Source organism: Chelonia mydas, chromosome 25, assembly GCF_015237465.2.
Source record: "Chelonia mydas isolate rCheMyd1 chromosome 25, rCheMyd1.pri.v2, whole genome shotgun sequence".
Taxonomy (NCBI): domain Eukaryota; kingdom Metazoa; phylum Chordata; order Testudines; family Cheloniidae; genus Chelonia; species Chelonia mydas.
Genome location: NC_057858.1, coordinates 7,988,833 through 8,011,507, shown reverse-complemented (window position 1 = coordinate 8,011,507; position 22,675 = coordinate 7,988,833). Strand labels below are relative to the sequence as shown.

The 22,675-nt window shown below is 44.2% G+C and overlaps 1 protein-coding gene across 3 annotated transcripts in view; it reads left to right on the top strand.

The window, feature by feature from the left end:
- Positions 1–1,109: 1,109 nt before the first annotated feature.
- Positions 1,110–22,675, top strand: part of SH3GL1 (SH3 domain containing GRB2 like 1, endophilin A2) — a 49,338-nt gene continuing 27,772 nt past the window's right edge. The window contains exon 1 of one of the 3 annotated variants that reach the window (XM_043536070.1): positions 1,110–1,846. In XM_043536070.1, coding sequence (XP_043392005.1) covers positions 1,802–1,846 — 45 coding nt within the window. In that variant the 5' untranslated portion in view covers positions 1,110–1,801. The remainder of the gene's footprint in view (positions 1,847–22,675) is intronic. The other 2 variants (XM_043536071.1, XM_037885829.2) reach the window with 2 other exon arrangements.

The following is a 22,675-nucleotide window of genomic DNA, read 5'->3' as shown; positions in this document are numbered from 1 at the left end:
GAGACAAACATGCACTTAACAAACTGTTGCTAGCTTCTTTTTCAATCGTGGGCATATTTCTTGGAGTGGAGGATTTTTTTCCAGGAATTCAGTGTTAGGAATGCATTTATTGTGAAACACTGATCATGTATCGTCAACATTCATTGCAATCAAAAGACTAGCTTGGATTTTTCACTCCAAGCAGTTAATTACACTGACTGCTTGTTCTGTTGGATTGTTTGTTTCTGATTCTGGACTGGTTCTGATGCTAGAACTAATGCTACCCGGTATAACAAGTCTTGAACAAACCTAAGGTTCTGATTTATGAAATTAAAAACCAGAACATATCAGGTGTTCCAAAAGAATTTCCTGGGACACCAAGAAATAATATGGAATAATGGGATTGTGCTGGTAAAACTAATCACTTTAAGTAGTTGCAATCCTAGAAACACTTATACACGTGCTTAACTTTACTAATGTGACTAGTCCCATCAATGGTTATGCCTATGAGGTCAGTGGGCCTACTCACAATGCATAAAGTTAAGCAACTCCATAAGCCTTTGCAGGATGGTGGGGGAGCTATGTGTTTGCAGGACTGAGCTCTGAGAGTGAAAGGTCTTCTGTTTAAGGACTGTGACTTCATACCATCTATAATATGCTTAGGGCACTGTTGGCAGTATATAAATGATAAATAATAATAATGCTCCTCAGTTTTGATAGTTAATAGTAAATCATTGCAATAATGGTGATGAGAAAATTAGCAGTGATAAAACCATTGGAATCGTGACAGTAGTGAAAATAATAGCCGTTTTACTTGGTCATGGTGAAAACGATAATAGTGATCAAAAGTAGAGCTATTAGTAATGGAAATTATAATAATTTTGTTGCTCAATAGTGATAATAATAGTGATAGCTGTTAATCACAAGTGTACACAGTACACCTGCTGTCCCAGCCTGGCCTACGTTTGTTACTGGGTCACGCTATGGTACTGCTGCCTGCAGGGGGCGTTGTAGCAGCACATCGCCTGCAGGGTGACTCTCTAGCCGCGGCCACACTTTCTATGGTCCTGCGGTTGGGACATTCTCTCACGCGCCCATATCTATGGTAGTGGCTTAGCCAGAGGGTGGCTCTCGCTCCCCCGGGCCGGCAGGGGGCGGAATGATTCCTGGCGTGGCGCTCTAGCAAAGGGGCCGTGAGTGCCTCCGCGGGGCTGGCCCGCTTCCGGCCTGGCCAGAGGCGGAAGTGTGCGGCGGGGTGCCATGTAACTTCCGGAGAGGAGCGGGCAGAGGAGGCGCTGCGCGGGGAGCCGGGCTGTGTCCGTCTGTTTGTCTGTGGCGCTCTCCCAGGGCTGCTGGGGCGTCCGTCCGCAGCTGTGTCCGGCGCTGTCTGTCCGTTTTCGTGTTCCCCTCGGGTCTGTCCCTGTGTCCGGCGCTGTCTGTCAGCCTTCGTGTTCCCCTCGGGTTTGTCTGTCCCTGTGTCCGGCGCTGTCTGTCCGCCTTCGTGTTCCCCTCGGGTCTGTCTGTCCCTGTGTCCGGCGCTGTCTGTCCGCCTTCGTGTTCCCCTCGGGTCTGTCTGTCCCTGTGTCCGGCGCTGTCTGTCCGCCTTCGTGTTCCCCTCGGGCTCGGGTCTGCCTGTCCTGGGTCTCAGGCTTGGGGCTATCCAGGGTCTTGCCTGTCTGTCTGTCCCTGTGTCAGGCTCTCCCCGACCAGGCTCTGGTCGGTCTGTCTGTCCTGGGTCTCAGGCTGTCTGTGTGTCTTGGGTGCTGGTCGGTGCAGGGCTGGTCGGTGCCTGGGCCCCCCCGAGGCTGGGAGAGGAGGCAGCATGTCTGTGGCTGGGCTGAAGAAGCAGTTCTACAAAGCGAGCCAGGTGAGAGACCCACAGACTGACCCTGCCCCCCACCCCGCACACTCCTTGTGACAGATCCCCTCCTGCACACATCTACAGCAGGTTGCCTCCTCTCTCTTGCAGGTCCCCAGTTGCATCCCATGAAGTGGGTATTCACCCATGAAAGCTTATGTTCCAATATGTCTGTTAGTCTATAAGGTGCCACAGGACTCTTTGCCACTTTTACAGATCCAGACTAACACGGCTACTCCTCCGATACTTGTCCCCAGTTGAGATACGCTTCACTGGCGTGGCAAGCTTGGCAAATGTTGGCCAAGTTTGGGAAGTCTTGTGCATGGAGCCTTAGGGGCCTGTGTTCCCAGACTCATATTGACACTCAGAGGTGCTGCCCTGGCTCTGTTATCCAACACTTGCACGCCTACAGGGGCTTTTCGACCAGTCCCTTACAGTTGCACCCTCAGAAAGTCTTCCCCCATTGCACCTTCGGACACTTGCACTCACACTGATTCTGGAGCATCAGGGTTCAGCTAACGTGGTGCCATTTAATTCCTGGCATCACCTTTTGCCCCCCGTTCAGATTTCTCTGCTGTTGTCCATGTATGTGTGTCCAGTACTAGTGTTGCTCCCTACCTGGAAAATAGATCCTTCTTGAGTGTTGACCCAGTCTCTGAATGGTTTGACACTGCATTGCTTTACCTCAGTTTATTTTTGAGGCTGGCAAGAATGGGCTGATGTTGAAAGGAAGATGGCTCGAAATTGTAGCTGCGGAGGAGGGGTTTGTGACAGCAAAGGGAGATATTTCTGAATTAAAAGCTTCAGGTTGGCTGTGGCACTGCCAGCTGACTATACATGGCTTCATCTTCCAGGAAAATACCTAGGTTAATATCTTAAGTCTGCCTGTGATGAGTGTCTCCACCTTTTCTCACAACAGATCTAGCCTTTCTAGTGCATATTGAGTTACCTTTCGTTAATGAGATTTGTTGTGCATTTTGGTGAAAATGATGTAGGCTCACTGTAATGTTCTTTCTGATATAAACAAAGATGTGCACAGGGAGGCAGCAGGTAAAACAGATGGCTGCTTATTATTCTTGCATCCATTTCTTCTTCCCCCTCAATTCCTACTTGCTTTATAGCCACCATTCTTCATGACTTCCATCTGTCTTGTCTCTTCACTGGGAACGAGTTTGTTCTGGAAGTGCAGAGACGGGATGGAGTAAATCACCATGGGATGCAGAAGTCTAATTCGGAAGTTAAATGTTTTTGGTTTAAAAAAAGATGAGCTCAATCCAATTAGTGACTTGGTGATCCTATTATTGTGAAATTGTAGTAGATATCTGTGTGTGGAAATAAGGACGCAGTTGTGTTTGTAATACGATTGTGGCAGGAATGCTGTAGTGTTTCCTTGTTTTGAAGGGGGAGGAATGGTAGATAAGAGCTGTCCACTGCCACATTTTACAATATTGGTGTCTTGGGTTTCCCCCCTCAGCAAAGAGAGAAGAGAAATACTCTGAGTTCCTAAATTTGTATGTGTGTAGTTCTTTTCCTGACAAGTATTGGATGTGGCATATAGGTCCTCTTTAAATTGCATGTCAAATCCACAAGAGAAACAATAAGATGCCAAAGTGATCTATTTCCTAGGCTACTCTGTGCTCTTTAGGCTTTTATACCATCACCATGACTACTTGTTTGTTCTGAACTCAGGAAGGTGATCAAGAAGCTATTCTGTCACCTGAGGTGTCATCTTAATTCCTCCTATGTATAAACACTTCTAAAACTCAAATAGGCCACGTGGTGTTTAGTGGAAATGGTCTCTCAGAGAAATGAGTCTTCCACTTGGGCCAGTAAGCGGAGAGGTGTGTGTTCCAGGGTGATTGTCTACTAGTGCTTCTGTATATTTCATTGCTATATGTGCACCTTTCAAAGGTGCACTGCAAGTAGTGAGTGAGAATTTTCTTATGTCTTGAACTTGTTTTGTAATGGGCAGTTTATTGTGAGTGAATTGCAGTAGTTCTCTGGTCAGTGGGCACAAGTAAAACTTAAGGTTATTGGATAGAAAACTCTAAATGGCATAACTATAAGATCATAGAATCATAGAATACCAGGGTTGGAAGGGACCTCAGGTGGTCATCTAGTCCAACCCCCTGCTCAAAGCAGGACCAATCCCCAATTTTTGCCCCAGATCCAAATGGCCCCCTCAAGGATTGAACTCACAGCCCTGGGTTTAGCAGGCCAATGCTCATGTGCTGCACTTCTCTGAACATTGAGTTAAAATTTAAAAAAAATAAGTCACAAATCTGAAAAGACGGGAAGAAAAAAAAGTTGGAGGAAGTTGGGAAGACTGTGGAAGGTACCAAGTGGAGTGAAATTCTGGACCAGAAGGTGGGATTGTAACTAGGAATAACAGGCCCTGGTTGTACCTAGGGTCTAGTAAAGGGCAGCAACAAGCTGCAGCATAACCTCAGGAAATTCCCTCTTCCTTGATAGTAGCTGGCATCAGGAACTGGAAAAGACTTTATAGTATGTGAATCTGGCGAAATCTGGGATTTCAGGAGGGAGGGGGGTGTTTTACAGGAAATGGCGACCTTAAGATTCTGCGAGAAAACCTGTGCAAATTATTAATGACATATTAGCCAAATAGTTATTTAAAAACTCCCTCAGTAGGACAGGTAAAAACCATGGTACTGAGTTCAAAAATTCTGTGTTCAGGCTTCCATTACAAAGGAATCCTACCCACAAATCAGTGATGGGATCCAAAATTCTTCAAATAAATTAAGTGAGTCTTGGGATGACTTTCCTGCTTCTCATGGAATTCACAAACTAGCTCTCCCTTGTCCTCTTGGCTTCTGCTAACCATCCCGGTCAGAGGGGACTTATCCCTGTGATTTTTATTAATACTTCTGAAGTGAACCCTTTTTTTAGATCATCACTGGAATGCACCAAGTATCAACAAAATTTTCTGTGGGGAGAGCACCCCTCAGATATCCCTAAACAGTATGCATTCTCCCCCATTTAAAATGATAGGGAAGTACACAATGTTCAACTACCAATAGACTTGTTATATTTTCCAGGCACAAAGTGTAAACAAACAGTTCTAGTGAAGTGCAGTTTAATCCAAGTATGTTTGCTAAGTGGTTTTGTCTCCTTTCTTGGTTACGTTTATGAAAAAGAACTTTGCTTAAAAGGAAAAACAAACTAATAGATAGCTGAAGACTTCACTCCTCCTGGCTACTTAAAACTCCTGGATCAGTGCTTTAAGATAGTCCGAGGGGAAAGGTCGGCTGGGAATCTCTTGTTGGAGGATTTCACTGTCATAGATCACTGTGGTGTTTTAAGCAGAGCAAATAGATGTGAAAGTTCATCTCTGAGTCAAAAGCAAGGTGTTTCTCCAGACTAAATACATCACTCTGGAACATGTGATGAAAGCTTTCTTCAGGTGGGCATATCTAAAATGAATTGAATTCCCACTTCTTTGGTTGGTGGTGGGTTTTTTGTTTCTAATATTTTCAGTTCATTTTGTAAAACAGGCACTGATCCCAGGTTCTGTGCACTTGTGCAAATGTTAAAGCCTCACAGAACTGAAGTGAGCAATAGCCACAGTGCAGAAATTTGTTGGTGGCCTGTCCCTCTCTTTTCGCCTTATTTGAATATTTGGACTGTGTCCGAGGGCATTTTAAAAACCAGGAGATAAGGAGTCTGCACAATTGCATCTGGAGTCCTTTCTCACATCTCCCCGCTGCTGCAGCCGCCAAGATTTGGAAACTGATCTAATTCTGGCAAAACCTAGTTTAATTTGAGGCTTGCTGCCAGTGTTCGTGGCATGGTTGCAGAAGTGAATTGCATGTTTCACAGTGAGGTGGGAGGAAGGAAATCTGTCTTGCTGCACTTCTCTTTCTGAGGATGGACAGGGCTAACTGCTCTGAGGTGTTTGAGTTGCTCAAGCTACAGTCTCTCTCTCTCTGGGGGGTAGGGACCAATCACACCCATTCTGTTTCCCTTGTTTCTCTCCCTTGCACGCACGCACAGTATCCCACCCACTTCTGCTGTGCTCCTGAGGTGAAGGGCGAGAATAGAAGACGTCACAGTCTGATTAGTTATGTTTTGGCTCTCATGGAGGCATTGGATCTTCCACACATGTGGATTTGGCAGTGGCTTTCTTAAAGAGCTCTATTTAATTCAATTTCTGCTGTTAAACAGGGCAAGATGTATGAAGAATTTAAGCCTACAAAGGAATCTAGCGATCCTCCCTCCCTTCAAAAAAAAAACTGCATCATTGTGCCAGTGAGTGTGGGATCCTCTCCCTACCAAAGATAGACGTTGCCAAATCCTCTTCTAGCTGAGCAAGGCGGTGCTGGTGGCCATGAAGAGGACTTGATCCTGCCCCACTGTGTTCCTTAGAGAGGCCTTTGGCTTCTCCGTCCGTGGTTTGCACTCTTCTTGAGTGAAGCTGCCGGGCTCCCAGGCAGCAGCAAGCAAGGGAGCTTTTAGCAAAAAAACAAAAAAAACCAAACCCGACCCAAAACAACCCGTCCTGGCAAAGTGTTTCCGGTGGTGAAAAGTTATCCTGTGTGCATGCAGAACAAGTCCTTCTTGTCCAGAACTGCTTCACAGTTAAATGTCCCTCTTTTAAGAAAAGATGCAGATTTCTCCCTAGAGCGAGGAGAAGAAACAGTCTCGAGATTTCTGTTTGGTTTTGGTTTTGTTTCAGCATCTGGATTTGGGAGCAAGCTTGGAAAAACCATTGGAGCACTCTTACCACTGTGTCGGTCATGGGTCTGATCCAGTCTGGCAATTCCGAAGGTCTTTCTAGGCCAGTATCCTGTCTCTGACAGGGGCTAGGTACCAGATGTTTCACAGGAAGGTGTAAGAGCCCTGCAGTAGGTAGATGGGGTGGGGAGGGGGGAAGGGAATAATCCGCCTCCCGTGTAGGTCTCATCCTGCTCGCTAACAGTGAGAGATTGACTTAAACTTTGTGCCTCACAGTTTAAGCCAAATATCCATTCCAAAACTTCTGGTGGCATTGCTTAGGATAACTCTTGATATCCATATAAATATCTAACCCTTATTGATCTTAAGTTAAATCAGACCTGCCCCATAGCAGGTTTAACTGAGGCCTAGTCTACCCTTGAAAGTTGTACTGGTATAATTATGTTGGATGGGGTGTGATTCCTCCCTCCCCTGCCTTTTTTTTTTTTTTTTTTTAATTTATTTGTATTAATTGGTGGAGTTATACCGGTACAGGCCCTAGGACGGATGCAGTTATATTGGTATAAAGGTGGCCTAGTGGCTAGAGCACTGGAATGGGACTTAGAAGACCTGCGTTTTATTCCCAGCTCTGTCGCTGGCCTGTTGGGTGACCATGGGCAAGTCATTTCATTGCCCTCTGCCCCAGTTTCCCCACATGTAAAATGGTGTTAAGGATACTGTGACGACCTTTTGTAAATTACTTTGAGATCTACTGCATAGGAGCTAGGTATTCTCTTCTTATACCGGTACAGTCATCCCCCTTCCTGTATGATGACCGCTGTACTGGTATAATCACCTTTATACCGATAGCACGGAGTTGTAGGACAGAGGGTGGCATTGTTAAAGCAGTACGACTTTCTAGTGTGGACAAGGCCTAACACAGTAGTACAAAGTGATGTAAACTGCCAGGTTGTCTATACTAGAGCTCCCATTTCTGCTAATGCTGATTCAGGTGAATGTGAGGGCTCGTATTTTATTTATTTATTTATTTTTCATTAAAATTTCCTTTTGTAGACATGGCCGTGGTGGTGATAGCAGCAGATTTGGTTCGGTTAGGGGAAACTCCTCATCCCCGCTGTTTGGGGGTAGCAGTACTAGACCTTGCTAGCAGTAGCTGTTGGCTGCTTTCTTGATTTCTGTCCGAGTATGGGCAGGGCTGTAAATTGGGTCACTTCTGTTTAATCGTGAAGTCTGCACTGACTGAAGCTGTGACCTTGCACATGCTCAATCCTGCCAGGGCTGAAGTACTGGGGGCCTTTCTCTAGCTCAGTGGTTCTCAAACTTTGGTACTGGTGACCCCTTTCACATAGCAAGCCTCTGAGTGCGACCCCCACCCTCTTATAAACTAAAAACACTTTTTTATATATATAACAGTATTATAAATGCTGGATGTAAAGCAGGGTTTGGAGTGGAGGCTGACCTCTCGTGACCTCCCATGTAATAACTTTGTGACCCCCTGAGGGGTCCCAACCCCTAGTTTGAGAACCGCTTCTCTAGCTCATCCCTACTGCATTGGGACCCCTTCTGTAGGCCCATCTACACAACAAGAGCATCGCTTTTATAATGGACTCAGCCTAACATCTACCTGGACCGAGTCTTCATGTTTATAAAACAGGCTGGAGACTAGACGAAAATGTCTTTCTAAAACAGGTCCGACATGCTTTGGCCTTAATCAAGCTGATGCCACAAACCTTGCTGAACCTGTCCTTCTTTATAAAACGGCTCAGCAAATAATGGATGATTTTTCTAGTGCAACTGGACCTTGCTTCTCTATCCTCTAGCCCAGTGTTTCTCACCTTTTTGATACCAGGGACCGGTTTACTGCCTTCCTCAACTGTGCCAGGGGGATCTCAGGGACTGGTGCTGGTCCGTGAACCGGTCATTGGAATGGGCTAGAGCGGTGCTTCTCGCCCATCCCATCCTTGGGAGCTTCTGACTTCCAAACGCCACAAAGGTCCTTGCTGCAGCAGCTAATAGTTGAATCAAAAGATGAACTGTATAGTACGAAAGCAGTGCTACTCGATCTGTGAAATAAAGACACATCCTCTTCCCCTGGCAGGATTTGGGGAGGAGAGAGCGTTACTGCTCCCCCTTTCCTAGTCTGAACTGCAAAGCCCAGCAACCTCCTCCCCCCGTGTATGAAACCCAAAAGCCGTTGCCCGAGGGAAGGATGGGGAGCAGTAGGTAGGTCTAACAATCCCCACAGCCCTATGGCAGATATGGGCAATTCTGAAAAGTGGCAGGTGTCAGTAACTCCACTCTCTCTTTCGTGAGGCTGGTGACTGCTTTCATGATCTCTTCCTTTGATAGCAAGAGTTTTTCCTGCAGCGCAGTCCAAGAGCCAGAACAATTCTCTGTAACCTGATGATAGCTGTTATAGCTGGAACAGCCAAGAGATCTCTAGGATCAACTTGCATGCATGCTCCCTGTCCAGCCAGTTGCTAATGAGTCCCCAGAACTTCCTTCCACTTAATTTGGCAACACCAGCTCAGCAATGTGGTGGTATGCACTGAAGTGCCTGGGAGATGAGGTCTGGTCCCAGGCATGCAGTACAAGGACAGTTTTGTGGCTGGGGGAGAGAATGCAGCTGACAGGAGGTGGATAGAATTTCTCCCATTCTCATGCAGGCTGGGCTGGCACTTCCTTGATCTATATACCTGAGGCATGTTCTTCTTCTTGTGGCTTTACACTTGAATCTTCGTGCATTTTTCTTCATTGCTGCTTTATAAGAAGTATATAAAAAAAATAAATCTGCAGAGCTGTATCAAGTCAGTTCCTTACATTGTCCTTTAGCACTTCTGTCAAAGTAGTATCTGTCTTTCTGCTCACTTCCTTCATTCTGCATACAGAGGCCAGGTGGTGGTTTCCTCTGGAATGTCTGCGGGGGAAACATGTCGCTTCAGGACTAGCTGCACAGCATGTGATCCTCTGGTAGAAGGGAAAGCGGTTGTTAGCTGTGCAATGTGCAGGATAACCTTTGTTAAAAAACAAAACAGCTCTCTGTTACTTTACAGACTCTTTAAATCACTCTGGCAGTACACGGGTATTAAAGTGGATGTAAGTGCTGCTCTGGGGCCATAGGGAACCTCCCTGGCTATGTAGAAGTGGCATAGGACTTTGTGTTATCCTTGCTCAAAACCCCAGCGCACCTAGGGTGAGCCGCAATGAACTAATGTAAGTGAAAGCATCCCAGAGGCTGCCAGAATTCTGCAATGGATGCTAGGCTGGGCTCTGAGGACAGGATCATTGGCAAAACTCCTGTTGACTTCAGTGTGGCCAGGAATTCACCCCAGAAGCATAACAGTGTCTTAAAGCTACCAAATGCCGGAACCAAGTAACTGAGAATCAGGTCCATTGAGTTTCAACTTAACCAGGGCTGAAGAGAAGGGAGGAAAGGACGGGGGCGGGGGGAGACTGTACTGGTGCCCTGAGCTTGGGGAGTGATGGGGAGAAACATCTGTGTAAATAAAATGAAATGGGAGGGAGGTGGGGCCCCAGCAAATGTGATATATCTGGGGCCCAAATTTCTCTTGACAGGCCTGAGCTTGTGTAATAATTTTCAGAGAGACTCATTTTTCAGATGCTCTTGTGTGTTGAAGGATCTCCAGAGACAATACAGCACGGGGCAAATGACCAGCATGGTACCTCCTCCAGGCGTGCTTTAGTCTTGCTCTGCAGGATTGAATTCTCTTTTCACTCCCTAGACTCAATCTCTATGGCTTGCTCAGTGTTTGGCCTTTCTGCTGAGACTGCCAATAAGGAGATAACGAAGTTTCCATTAAGCAACCTTGGCTTTGCCTCAGTGCTTTTTTAGTTCATCCGGATTTTGTAAGAGATCTGGGACCTTCATCAACCCAAAAACAGAATTGCCAAGCGTGTGGCGGCTTTTTCCCAGCTATGCGATGCTCAAATAAAATTGGGGTTCCTGTCTTGATTTTGTGTCACTGGAGCATGTACAATCCCGCCCCCAATGAGACTAGAAAACATTTAGCTACTGTTGGCTTAAAAATTCAGTTTTCTATTGAAAGCCCACTTTCACTTCCTGCAAACATTGACAATGAGGGGTCTTTGGAACAGGAAATTGGTGCCTTGTCTCGTTAATATTTCAGTGGAAATTGCCAATTGATACTAAGCAAGCATATTTGCACTAAATGAGTGGATAATGATTTGATGCATGGAAAATCACTTGCATTAAGTCAGGTGATCACAGAATCATAGAATATGAGGGTTGGAAGGGACCTCAGGAGGTCATCTAGTCCAACCCCCTGCTCAAAGCAGGACTAATCCCCAACTAATTAGTGGAATAGATGGCAGTGTTGTGATATGGAAACCTGTCCCCTAGGACTTGAAGTGTGGAGTGAGTGATCTCACAAGAGATTAATTTTAAAAAATTGTCATGCACAAAGTATTCTAGTTGCAAACAAAATCTAGCAAAACTAAACCACCCGGAAACAAATGTATATAAAACGCGTATTTAAAAATGGCAACATGGTCAGTTGTGATACTCGCCTGGGAAAAGGAATTACAATATAGTAAGGAATGACTTGAAGAGAGAGACAGATTCAACAGATATTTTCAAACTGTTCATTTTCAGTGTCAGATTCACTCTAGAGTAAATGGTTATGAGCAAAAATCAATGTACAGTCTAAGTTGGAAACATGAAAATACTTTGCAAAGCGGACTAGAACCTGCAGCAGAAAGGAGGAAGATGATATTAAATGGCAAGGTTAGAAAGCCACTGAATGAGAGTATACTCTTTCTCCTACGTGCTTATTTCTGATACAGCATTCTATTATGTCCGACCTTGCATGGAAAAAGCGTTCTCTGTAATCATCACAGCGGAAGGGTTTTTAGAAACAACACTCAGTTCTAACTTTGCTCAACCTTGTAACTATTTGTGGACTTTTCTGTCGTGGTAGTTTCCAGTTTTGAAACCATCAGTTCAAATACTTCAATTTTACTTCCAGACAGTTCTTGGGAGAAGTCACTTCAAGACAACCCAGGGTAAGATCTGACATCTGTAGAGCTATGTGAGTTTATATGTTCTGATGATCAAGACTGAAAGCAGAATAAAGGCCCAAATTTGTGGTGCAGTGAACACCCCAACTCCCATTGGAGCCAGGAGTGCTCAGCACCATGGAGGATTGGGCCCCAGTTGCCCCATCCAAAGGTGTGGCAAGCTTAAATGGATGAAGTTAAACATTGTGTTATGCTGGCAGCAAGAAACATGACTCACGTGGCACAGGTTCTATTAATATTAACCCAGCCAGGAATCCCCTGCAGTCCTCCAGGTCTGGCTTCCAGCATTCATGTACTTCTGAGGGGCAGAGCCTTGGGAAAACCTGACTTGTTTAAGCATGGGTGTCCCATGTACAGCATGACAATCATGTATTACACAGCGTGGAATCCGGTATTGTTGAGAGGACGTTCAAGAGAGACTCCCCTATTCAGCTGATCAGCCTTCGTTATACTTCAGTCCTGTCATCCTAGCCTGACACAGGGAGGCACAGAGCTCCTGTGAGGTGCCAGTTGCTATCGCTGGAGATCATTGTTTAAACGATTCATGTGTTTGCCGAGCTGTGTGCATCTGTGGAGGTGGGAGAGTTGGGAAGCATTCAATTCTGTTACACCCATTTCTTCTACAGTGAACTTGGTTGGCAATGAATTTACCGTTCTATCCTAGGTAATAATACTTAGCACTTATACAAACATTTGCCATTGCAGCCACCTAAAAAGAGACGTCGCTCACAAGTGTATCTTAATATTATTGCCCATGCAATTGGCCCTCTCCTTTCTTGCATCCTTTGTCAGCAATGAAGTAGTTAAAATAACACTGTTTCTATTATCATAGATCAGCATTAACGGCCCCACCTCTCTGAGCTATGGTTTCAGCCTGCCTGCAAACTCGGGCAGATGCTGCTGCATTGGTTGCAATCTCTTCATGTTTTAAAGGTTTCCTTTGCAACCGTAAAGACTTGGTAGATTTCTTTTGAATGAAAGCTGAGATTCTTGATCACAAAGGTGGCAGTTGAGAGAAGTACAAGTTCAGTACGCACAGCCCAGTTCAACACCCTCATCTATGAGTGAGGAAAGTATTATCCTCGTTTTACAAATGAGTAGGACCCTACCAAATTCATGGTTCATTTTGGGTAAATGTCATAGTCATAGGACTTTAAAAATCTTAAATTTGATGGTCTCAGGTATTTAAATCAGAAATTTCAGGGTGTTGTAACCGTGGGGGTCCTGATCCAAAAGGGAAGGGTTGCAAGGCTTTTGTAGGGGGGTTGCGGTATTGCCATCCTTAGTTCTGCACTGCTCTCAGAGCTGGACACCCCCCCAACAGCTGCCCATCTCTGAAGGCAGTGCAGAAGTAAGGGTGGCAGTACTGCGACCCCCTACAGTAGCCATATTTCACAGGGAAGGGCAGATTTCATGATCCGTGATGCATTTTTCACGGCTGTGAATTTGATAGGGCCCTACAGATGAGGGAATCCAGGACGCAGGAAGGATACACAGCTCGTTCAAAGCCAAAGTGACAGATCCAAGCATAGAACTTAGGACTTCCGGCTCCTAGTCCTGATCTAATTTCACTGACTGGGCCGCACCACTCTCCCCTATTTGTTTCTATTTAAATGTGTTAAAGTTGGAAACTGTCCTTGTTTTATAAAAGATCAGTAGGTCAGGGTGAGTGTCAGTGAACTATCGAAAGTGTCAGGAAACAGGAAGGTGGTGGGGGATAGGTTCCTGAATGCAGAGAAAGGAAATGTTTCCTCCCATCTCTCCCCACCAACACTTCCCCCCAGGGAGGGAGCAAAGTAAGGATGAGATCAGGCAGGCCAGATTGTAAAAACGGATTCATTTCTATAGCACGTCCTCGTTTCTCTCCCTTATTCTGCATATGTTAATGCCTTTGTGCAGGCTTGCTGCCCCATCACACCTCCATCAAACGGGTGGCAATTCTGGAGGAGCTGCCAACCTCATCACAGAAGGTCTTCTTCCTTTCTGCAGTGGTTGGAGCCAACTAGGTAACCCTCTCTGAGGAATTGCTGAAACACTTGTATAGATTCAAGGCACAATTGTGGATTTCACCAGCTTGCTGTTTCTTGATATCCTTCCTGGGGAGGCTGCAAGCTCTTTTGGGGGAAAGTGCACGTTAGGCCAAAGGAAAAGGTTCCCCATCAATCCCATTCTGGTGTCAAAGTAGCAGAAATGTGGGGCTTTGAGTTCTGGGCTGTAGCCATATTGCGGGTATGTTTTGTGTGGGGGAGCCTGCTCCTTAACGAACACCCTCCCCGGCTTTTCCAGTGATCTCACCCCTTTGTTGAGGCCATGTATCCTGCACTACTCTGCAGAGGTTCTGCGGTAGGGGCCCATGAAGTGCCATGCACAGATGAAAATAGTTGCACTCCTCTGATACGTGGCATTTCCAAAGAAGTAGTATCTATGCCTCCATGAAACTCACTGGGGATTTGCTATGGGACAGGACAGGAGAGGGTGCCCATCCAGTGTGAGAATCTGCTGCCGGCCGACTTGGGGAAGTGTCCTGCTGCCTCTCACAGACACTTCTAGTGGTTCCTTATCTGTCCCAGATGTGCTGCCAAATTTTTGGCAAAGAGCAGCAACCAAACCAACCTGCAGCTGTTGAGCCCCAGGGTTAACAGCCTCCACGGAGGTTTGCTTGTGCAGAAGTTCAGCTTTGGGGGCACTGCTGAGTTGTTTCACAGGAAGACTTCCGTGCTCTAGCTCTGACATGGTCTGTCCTGCTATCTACTGTAAATCATTAACGAGGGGCCATAGGCAAATCCTGGGATCGGAGCCTAACATGTGATGAATGACTCCACCTTTACCCTGTGAATATGGGTAATTTAATATATTATCCGCCATGGCTGGTATCTGCCAAATCACATTTCTCACTGCATATGCAGAAATCTTGTCTCAAAATCATGAGTCAGGCTGCTCCAGCTGGGCAGGGGTGAGTTACATCTGTGCTCAGTTGTGACAGAGAAGGATGTAGGCTCTTGGGAAGCCCTAGAAATTCCCTGTAGGGCACCTCCAGCTTCTCTCTCGAACAGGCTTGTGTGTGACATGCCTGTAACTTCTTCAGGTTTTGACCCTGTCATGGCCTCTTTGTGGTTAGAAAAAGCATCCTTTCTCCATGTCTGATTTCCTTTTCCCATCCTGTTAAACTGCAACCCCATCACTTTCAGAAAGGGATTGCTGTTGACAGGAAATGGATGCGCTCTGTGGGCAGGGACTGAGCGGTGGCGGATCCCTAAGCTAGAGAGAGGATCAACAAGTTGTTCCTGGATCCAGTCCAGTAACGGTGTGTGTTTATCTCAGTATTGTGTTAACTGATCATTGTGTCTCAGGTTGTAGAAATGGTAACCATCCTGCTAGAGAGAGTGAGGGCGCACACAAGTTCTCTACCTCTGAGGCTGATATGCACAGATTTGGAACTCAGCAGCCAGATGTAGCAATGTTTATGTTGATTCAGTCTGTTATGAATCCCAGTAGCCCAGATGTCTCAACCCTGTTGCAGTAATACTGCATGAAAATCAAGACGGTCATTAAGACCCGTGCCACTGTCTCTTCCAAAGAAGGCCTTTTATTGTGTGACTTGTTTAATTAGCTTTGCTTCTGCTATCTTATTAATAAAAGTTGCAGCCACTGGGTATTTCAGAATCCTCTTATTGCATACTAACTACCAGATAATAACACCTGATAGTGTCACTAATATTTAGTGTGCTGTTCTGAAAAGTGACTTAAACATGCCCCCCCCCCCCCCCCCCCCCCCCGGATGCAGTCTTATCGTTCGGTGGCTACAAGGTCAAGTTTGCTCCGTTAACAAGATTTAAAGGCGCTTTTTCTAACTACAACAACCCTTCAGAATTCTCACTTGGATCTGAAAGTCAAGCAGGCTTCTTGCTAGCTCAGGCATCATCCCCAGCAATGAAAACTTATTAAGCATTCAATTGATGAAGTCAGAATAGAGTCCAGCTCATCCTCCAAAGTTCTGTTGACTCTAGGGCGAGCAGTACTTTAACAAAACAAACAAACAAGTTACCTTTATCAGTGTGTGCAGATATCACTCTGAATATACACCCACAGAACAGATCTCTTTAGTAAGAAGGTTTCAGAGTAACAGCTGTGTTAGTCTGTATTCGCAAAAAGAAAAGGAGTACTTGTGGCACCTTAGAGACTAACGAATTTATTTGAGCATGAGCTTTGAAGCTGTAGCTCACGAAAGCTCATGCTCAAATAAATTGGTTAGTCTCTAAGGTGCCACAAGCACTCCTTTTCTTTTTAGTAAGAAGGTGCCTTTTTTCCACATAAACAGGTTTCTGATCTTAACCACATTGAAATTGCTATAGGGGGGAAGCATTTAAAAACAAAACACCCACAACCTCTTTTGTCCCAAACACACATCTGTGCACATGTGGTGTTGGGAATTTTTGAGAGATTGATCTGGCACAAACCTGGAGAACCAGATATTGGGATTATTCTCACTTATAAAGCTCCTCTGTGTATCAGAGAAAAGTAAAATGCTAAGGGATGACTCTTGTTTGTGCCTGCAGGGGACAGTTACATTTAAGTACCCGTTATCGGTTGGACTCAGGATTTGGAATGTACCTCTGACTGTAGCAGGAAGGCAATTGAACCGCATTTGAGCGTACATTAAAATCTAGATAGGCCCTTAAAAATAAAAATGATCTACCGAGCGTCTGCAGCATTTATCGGCGTTTAAACCGTTATGAAAATTATGTTAGCAAAGTTCTCTTGATGGTTAGCAAAGATGAGCTTTACCTAGCCAAAACAACATTGGGATGAGTCTTGGGGCGTCCTGCTGTGTAGGCTAGAGGTGTGACACAAGGTGCCATACCCTGATGCTGCGGCATGTTGGAATGCTCCTGGAAGAATAGAAACTAGCGAAGGAAGAGACCTTGTTTTGGTTATATATATATATATTTTTTTTCTCTTCCATGAGCTCTCCCCACTGTTTTTTTTGGTTTTTCTGTTGATGTCCAGAACTGAATGCAGTATTTCAGTTAGTTGCATTAGAGTGGATCTATAACCTACCTGCTGGATGACATGAAGCCTCTGTATATACAGCCCAAACCTGAGCTGGCTATATAGTGTTGCAAATCCATGCTTAATCTCCTGCCTACTTATCAGCTCTAAATTTCTCTCTTGACATTCCTAATTTCCAGGCTCTCACCCCATAACACTGGTTGAAGTCACATTCTCTAGAAGTACTTATTTCTTCTGTATTAGCCAAGTATGCTCTGTACATAGCTTATACCTCAGTATTTATTACATTTCATGGTAAGGAATTACAAATGTTGCTTATGCCGCAGAAATTAGTGAATCTCTGGAAACTGCCACTGTACTCAGTCTGTCATTAAAATCTCATTAGTATCTGGCATGAGGGGCAAGAGAAAAACAGTGATCTTAATTAGTATGTAGCACTTCAAGAATTGGAGTGATACATTGAAGTCCTTGGATGAAATACACCGTTGCAGTATAAAGTGCTGTACAAATGTTAGGGGTCAGATTTTTTTTTTTTTTTTAGTGGTGCTGAGCACCCATAACTCCTATCAAAATCATTGGGAATTGTGAATTCTCAGCATCGTTGAAAAATCAGGCCATAGTTGATTAAGCCCCAACTCTTCCTCCTTGTAAGGAGGGTAAATCTTATCATGAGCTCTGGTATATATGAAGGCATTTGCCTCCGTTTAGAATATATGCTTTACGTGGGGTATTGCCATTCTGGCAAAAGGTGTATATGGGCTCTGCTGATCCATATAAAAATCTTCATCTGTGTGACTGTCTCACTTGCCATATCTGACTGAATACATCTGCCTAGCAGGTTAGAGTATGGCAAAGGAAAAGTGGGCACTGGCTTTGCTCTTGCAGGATTTTGCTGTTCTACTGTATTACTCCACTCATTTTTGCAGCCCACTTTCACTGACTAGGAAAAATCCTGGTGAAATTGCTGTTTCATTGGTACAGGAATATAGTTGTTGTTCTGGGTTAAATCAGTGGTCCATTTGTCCATCTCTCTGCAACACTGGCCAGTACCAAATGCATCAAAGGAAGGTGTAAGAAACCCCGTGTCCAATTATGGAAAAACTTGGGTAAGTTTCTTCCTATCTTCCATCATTTAGTGTTTGACTTATGCCATGAAGCACAAGGATTCATATGCCTTATAAACGTAATATTCTGCCTAATGCAACTGTAGACGTAAATGTATACTCCTGTTATGAATCCTGTTAAACGCTTGATCTCAATATTTGTGGCAAATGAGAACCACAGGTTAAATGTGTTTGCATAAATTCTTACCAATTAAAAAAAAAAAAAAACCCCTCAGTTTCATTGACTGGCCTTGTATTGCAAGAGGTGTTAAACAGGAAGTCACAACTTACTTTCTCTGTACTTTTAATGCAAGTGATCTTGGTAATCTTATTATTTGTCTCCTCTAAAATGCCGTCTTGGGCCAGATTCATACTGCGGACTTTTGCCAGCACAGCTGTGTCGGTCAGAGGTTTGATGAGGTGTGATCGCTGACTAACATCATTCTGGGATGTATTAGCAGGAGTGTTGGAAGCAAGATACGAGGAGTAATTCTTCTACTCTACTTCACACTGATAAGGCCTCAACTGGAGTATTGTGTCCAGTTCTGGGCGCCACATTTCAGGAAAGATGTGAACAAATTGGAGAAAGTCCAGAGGAGAGCAACAAAAATGATGAAAGGTCTAGAAAGCGTGACCTATGAGGAAAGATTGAAAAAATTGGGTTTGTTTAGTCTGGAGAAGAGAAGACCGAGAGGGGCATGATAACAGTTTTCAAGTGAAAAGGTCGTTGAAAAATTGTTCTTGTTAACCTCTGAGGAGAGGACAAGAATCAATGGTCTTAAATTGCAGCAAGGGAGGTTTAGATTGGACATTCGGAAAAACTTCCTAATTGCCAGGGTAGTTAAGCACTGGAACAAATCGTTAAGGGAGGTTGTGGAATCTCCATCAATGGAGGATTTTAGGAACAGGTTAGACAAACACTTGTCAGGAATGTTTAGCTATTACTTAGATCTACCTGGAGTGCAAGGGACTGGGCTAGATGACCAACTGACCTGCACTTCTGTGATTCTGTGATCTAGGTCCTGCTGATCCATATAAGGATCCTCATCTATGTAGCTGTCTCGCTTGCCATATCTGACTAAATACATCTGCCTTGCGGAAGGAATTAGAGTATGGCAAAGGAAAACTTAGCACTTGCTTCTCTTGCACAGTGTTCGTGATGTGGACCTGACCTCAGTCTCTCTTCAGAGGGAAATCTTTATAGGTTCTAAATAACTTTTTCTGCCCATCTCTGTATCCCATGAATTCATGTGTGTTGAACTTGGCACTTATGCACTGCTGGGTGTTGTCAACTGTAATTAATTTTTTGCTTTTTTTTGTCATCCTAGTTTTAGTGCTTTTCGATCTCTAGTGTTTAACATGTGCCTCTAAGGTAGGGGTGTGTGTGTGTGTGGGTGTGTGTGTGTACACATACAATAGAATTTACATTTGCCAGAAGTCCCTTGGCTCTTACCGCAGTTGCTCATCTGAGTCCTCCGTCCCTCCCAGAGTCCAGCTCCTTCTCCCGCTTCATCCTGCAGTACAGGTTGTCATGTTTGCCACTCCACAGCCTCTTGCCTTTAATATATGGGATGCAAAGATTTCAGCATTAGGGGCCAAACTTCCCTAGTGTAAGCAAGTGTGACTTAGTTGACATTAGTTGCATTAAATAAATTTTTTACCATAAGTTAATGGGCCCCAATAACTTAAGTTCTAGTGGTTGTGTTGGGTGAGTAGTGGAAACCTGTTACTTCTCTCTTTTCTTATGCACTTATCTTCACTAGTAATTTTTACTAGGGCTATCAATCTCCGTTAACTCACGTGATTAACTCAAACAAATTAATAGCGATTAATCACTCTTATAATAATAGAATACCAGTTGACGTTTACGAAGTGCACAGTGCCCACTTTATATTTTTTATTAAATATATGTACTGTAAAAATGATAAAACAAATAGTATTTTTGAATTCACCTGATACAAGTACTGAAGTGCAATCTCTTTATCGTGAAAGTGTAACTTACAAATGTAGATTTGTTTTGGAGTGCAGTTATGTAACCAAAAAAAGCAGTGTAAAACTTTAGCGCCAACAAGTCCACTCAGTCCTATTTCTTATTCTGCCAGTTGCTCAGACCAACAAGTTTGTTTACATTGACGGGAGATACTGCTGCCTGCTTCTTATTTACAATGTCATCTGAAAGTGAGAACAGGCATTCGCATGGCACTTTTGTAGCCGGCGTTGCAAGGTATTGACGTGCCAGATGCGCTAAACATTCATATGCCCCTTCATGCTTCAGCCACCATTCCAGAGGACATGTTTCCATGCTGCTGATGCTCATTTTTAAAAAAATGCATCAAATTTGTGACTGTACTCCTTGGGGGGCAAATTGTATGTCTCTTGCTCTGTTTTACCCGCATTCTGCATATATTTCATGTTCTCGCAGTCTCGGATGATGATCCAGCACGTTTGTTTTAAGAACACTTCCACTGCAGATTTCACAAAACGCAAAGAAGGTACCAATGTGAGATTTCTAAAAATTGCTACAGCACTTAACCCAAGGTTTAAGAATCTGAAGTGGTGTCCAAAATCTGAGAGGGACGAGGTGTGGAGCATGCTCTTAGAAGTCTTAAAAGAGCAACACTCTGATGCGGAAACTACAGAACCCAAACCACCAAAAAAGAAAATCCACCTTCTGCTGGTGGCATCTGACTCAGATAATGAAAATGAACACGCGTCGGTCCGCACTGTTTTGGATCGTTGTCAAGCAGAGCCTATCACCAGCATGGAAGCATGTCCTCTGGAATGGTGGCTGAAGCATGAAGGGACATATGAATCTTTAGTGCATCTGGCTAGTAAATATCTTGCAGCACCAGCTACAACAGTGTCATGTGAATGCCTGTTCTCACTTTCAGGTGACATTGTAAACAAGAAGCAGGCAGCGTTATCTCCTGCAAATTGTAACCAACCTTGTTTGTCTGAGTGATTGGCTGACCAAGAAGTAGGACCGAATGGCCTTGTAGACTCTACAGTTTTATAGTGTTTTATTTTTGAATGCAGTTTTTTGTACATAATTCTACATTTGTAAGTTCAACTTTCATGATAAAGAGATTGCACTACAGTACTTGTATGAGATGAGTTGGAAAAATAAGTTTTTGGTTTTTACAGTGCAAATATTTGTAATCAAAAATAAATATAAAGTGAGCACTGTACACTTTGTATTCTGGGTTGTAATTGAAATTAACATGTGAAAATGTAGAAAACATCCAAAAATATTAAAAATTAATAGTATTCTATTGTTTAAGAGCATGATTAATCGCAATTAATTTTTTAATCACTTGACAGCCCTAATTTTTATACATTAGATAAGAAATTTGAGGCAAGGGCTGTCTTGTATTATATGCAGCACATGGGAGATGATGATAAATAGTTAAAAATATGTATTGTGCAAATCCTTGTTGCTAACTGAGGCTTAACATGTCAAGAGAAAATAGGGGTAGAGACTTGAAATGAAAACGGATGTTGAAATTATTTTTTTTCTCCAGTGTGAGTCAGTTTTTAAAGCACAATTGCACTTTCCCCCCCTAACACAGTACAGTGCACTTAGGCTTTAGCCAAGACCAGGCCAAATTGTCAGGTGTGTGGTTTTTTTTTCCTTTCCTAAAAAGAGGGGGGGGACCCTTTTTTTTTTTTCTTGTTGAAAGGGTAGCTTGGAAAACATGGATACGTTGACAAGCATGAGACATTCTTGGAAAGGCTTCTTGTGCATAGAGTGGTAGCCAGTGAGCAGGGAAAGGATTGTGTGTGTTTTGGGAGAGGCAGAGATGAGTCTTCTGATTTGTTCAGTGACTGAGTGGCTATTTATTTCTGTAATATAATAGCGCATCCATAATTAATCAGCTCAGACCGCTTTTGCTGAATGCCACATCTCTGCAGAAGCAAGGCCTTCGGCAGTTATCTCTTAGGGGGATATCAGCTACATAAGAAGGGCTCAAAACCCGGCTTTCATAGTTTGACTGTGTTTTAAACAGTAAATTATTAACCCTCTGACAGAATGGGAAAGCTGCAGTGGCAGGGCCATAGCTTACAGACCCTCTCGTACCCAGCTTTAGCTTCACTACAAGTATGTGTCCTGATGGCTGCTTAACTAGCTGCATGTCTACACTACAAAATTAGGGCAACCTAACTTATACCGGCATACAGCCACCAGAGTTATTACATCACTTGTACATGTCTACACTTTGCTCCTTGTGTTGACGGTGCGCATCCTCACCAGGAGCGCTTGTACCGATTTGTACTGCCAGTGTGGAGGCATTGGGGGACAGCTTCTGAAAGCCAAGAACGGTTGATGTAAACAGCGCAGTGTCTACACTCACTCTCTGTTGACCTAACTACATCAACATTGACTCTGCCTCTCGTGGAGGTGGAGTTATTAAGTTGGTGTAGCGGGGCAGTCATGTCGGCGGGAGCGAAATTTTAGTGTAGACACTTCCATAGTTAGGTGGATGAAAGGCAGCATACGTCGACCTAACTCTATAGTGTAAACCAGGCCTTAGTTCATAGTAAGGACTTAGATCTTGATCACTTTTTGAGCCCATTAGCTGGGTGGGGATGAATTGGCTGGGATTCAGTTTCTCTTGTAGGTGATTCATGATCAGTAGGACAAAACTGAATTGTAGAAAGTCCTTTTAGCACACTGACAGCACCTCCACTGGGAAGTTCCTTTATGACTGGACAACTTCATTAGGGGTATGTCTACGTGACAGCAGCACCACTATGGTGCTACAGCTGTACCTCTGTAGCACTGAGGTGTAGACTCTTCCTAGAGCAACAAAGGGGTTTTCCCATCAGTGTCGTTAATCCCCCTCTCCAAGAGGTAGTAGCTAGGTCAGCAGAGTTCTTCCATCGATGTAGCTGCATCTACAGTGTGGGTTAGGTCGATCTAACTACATTGCACAGGGTGCAGAATTTTCCACAGTGATGTAGCTAGGTCAATCTT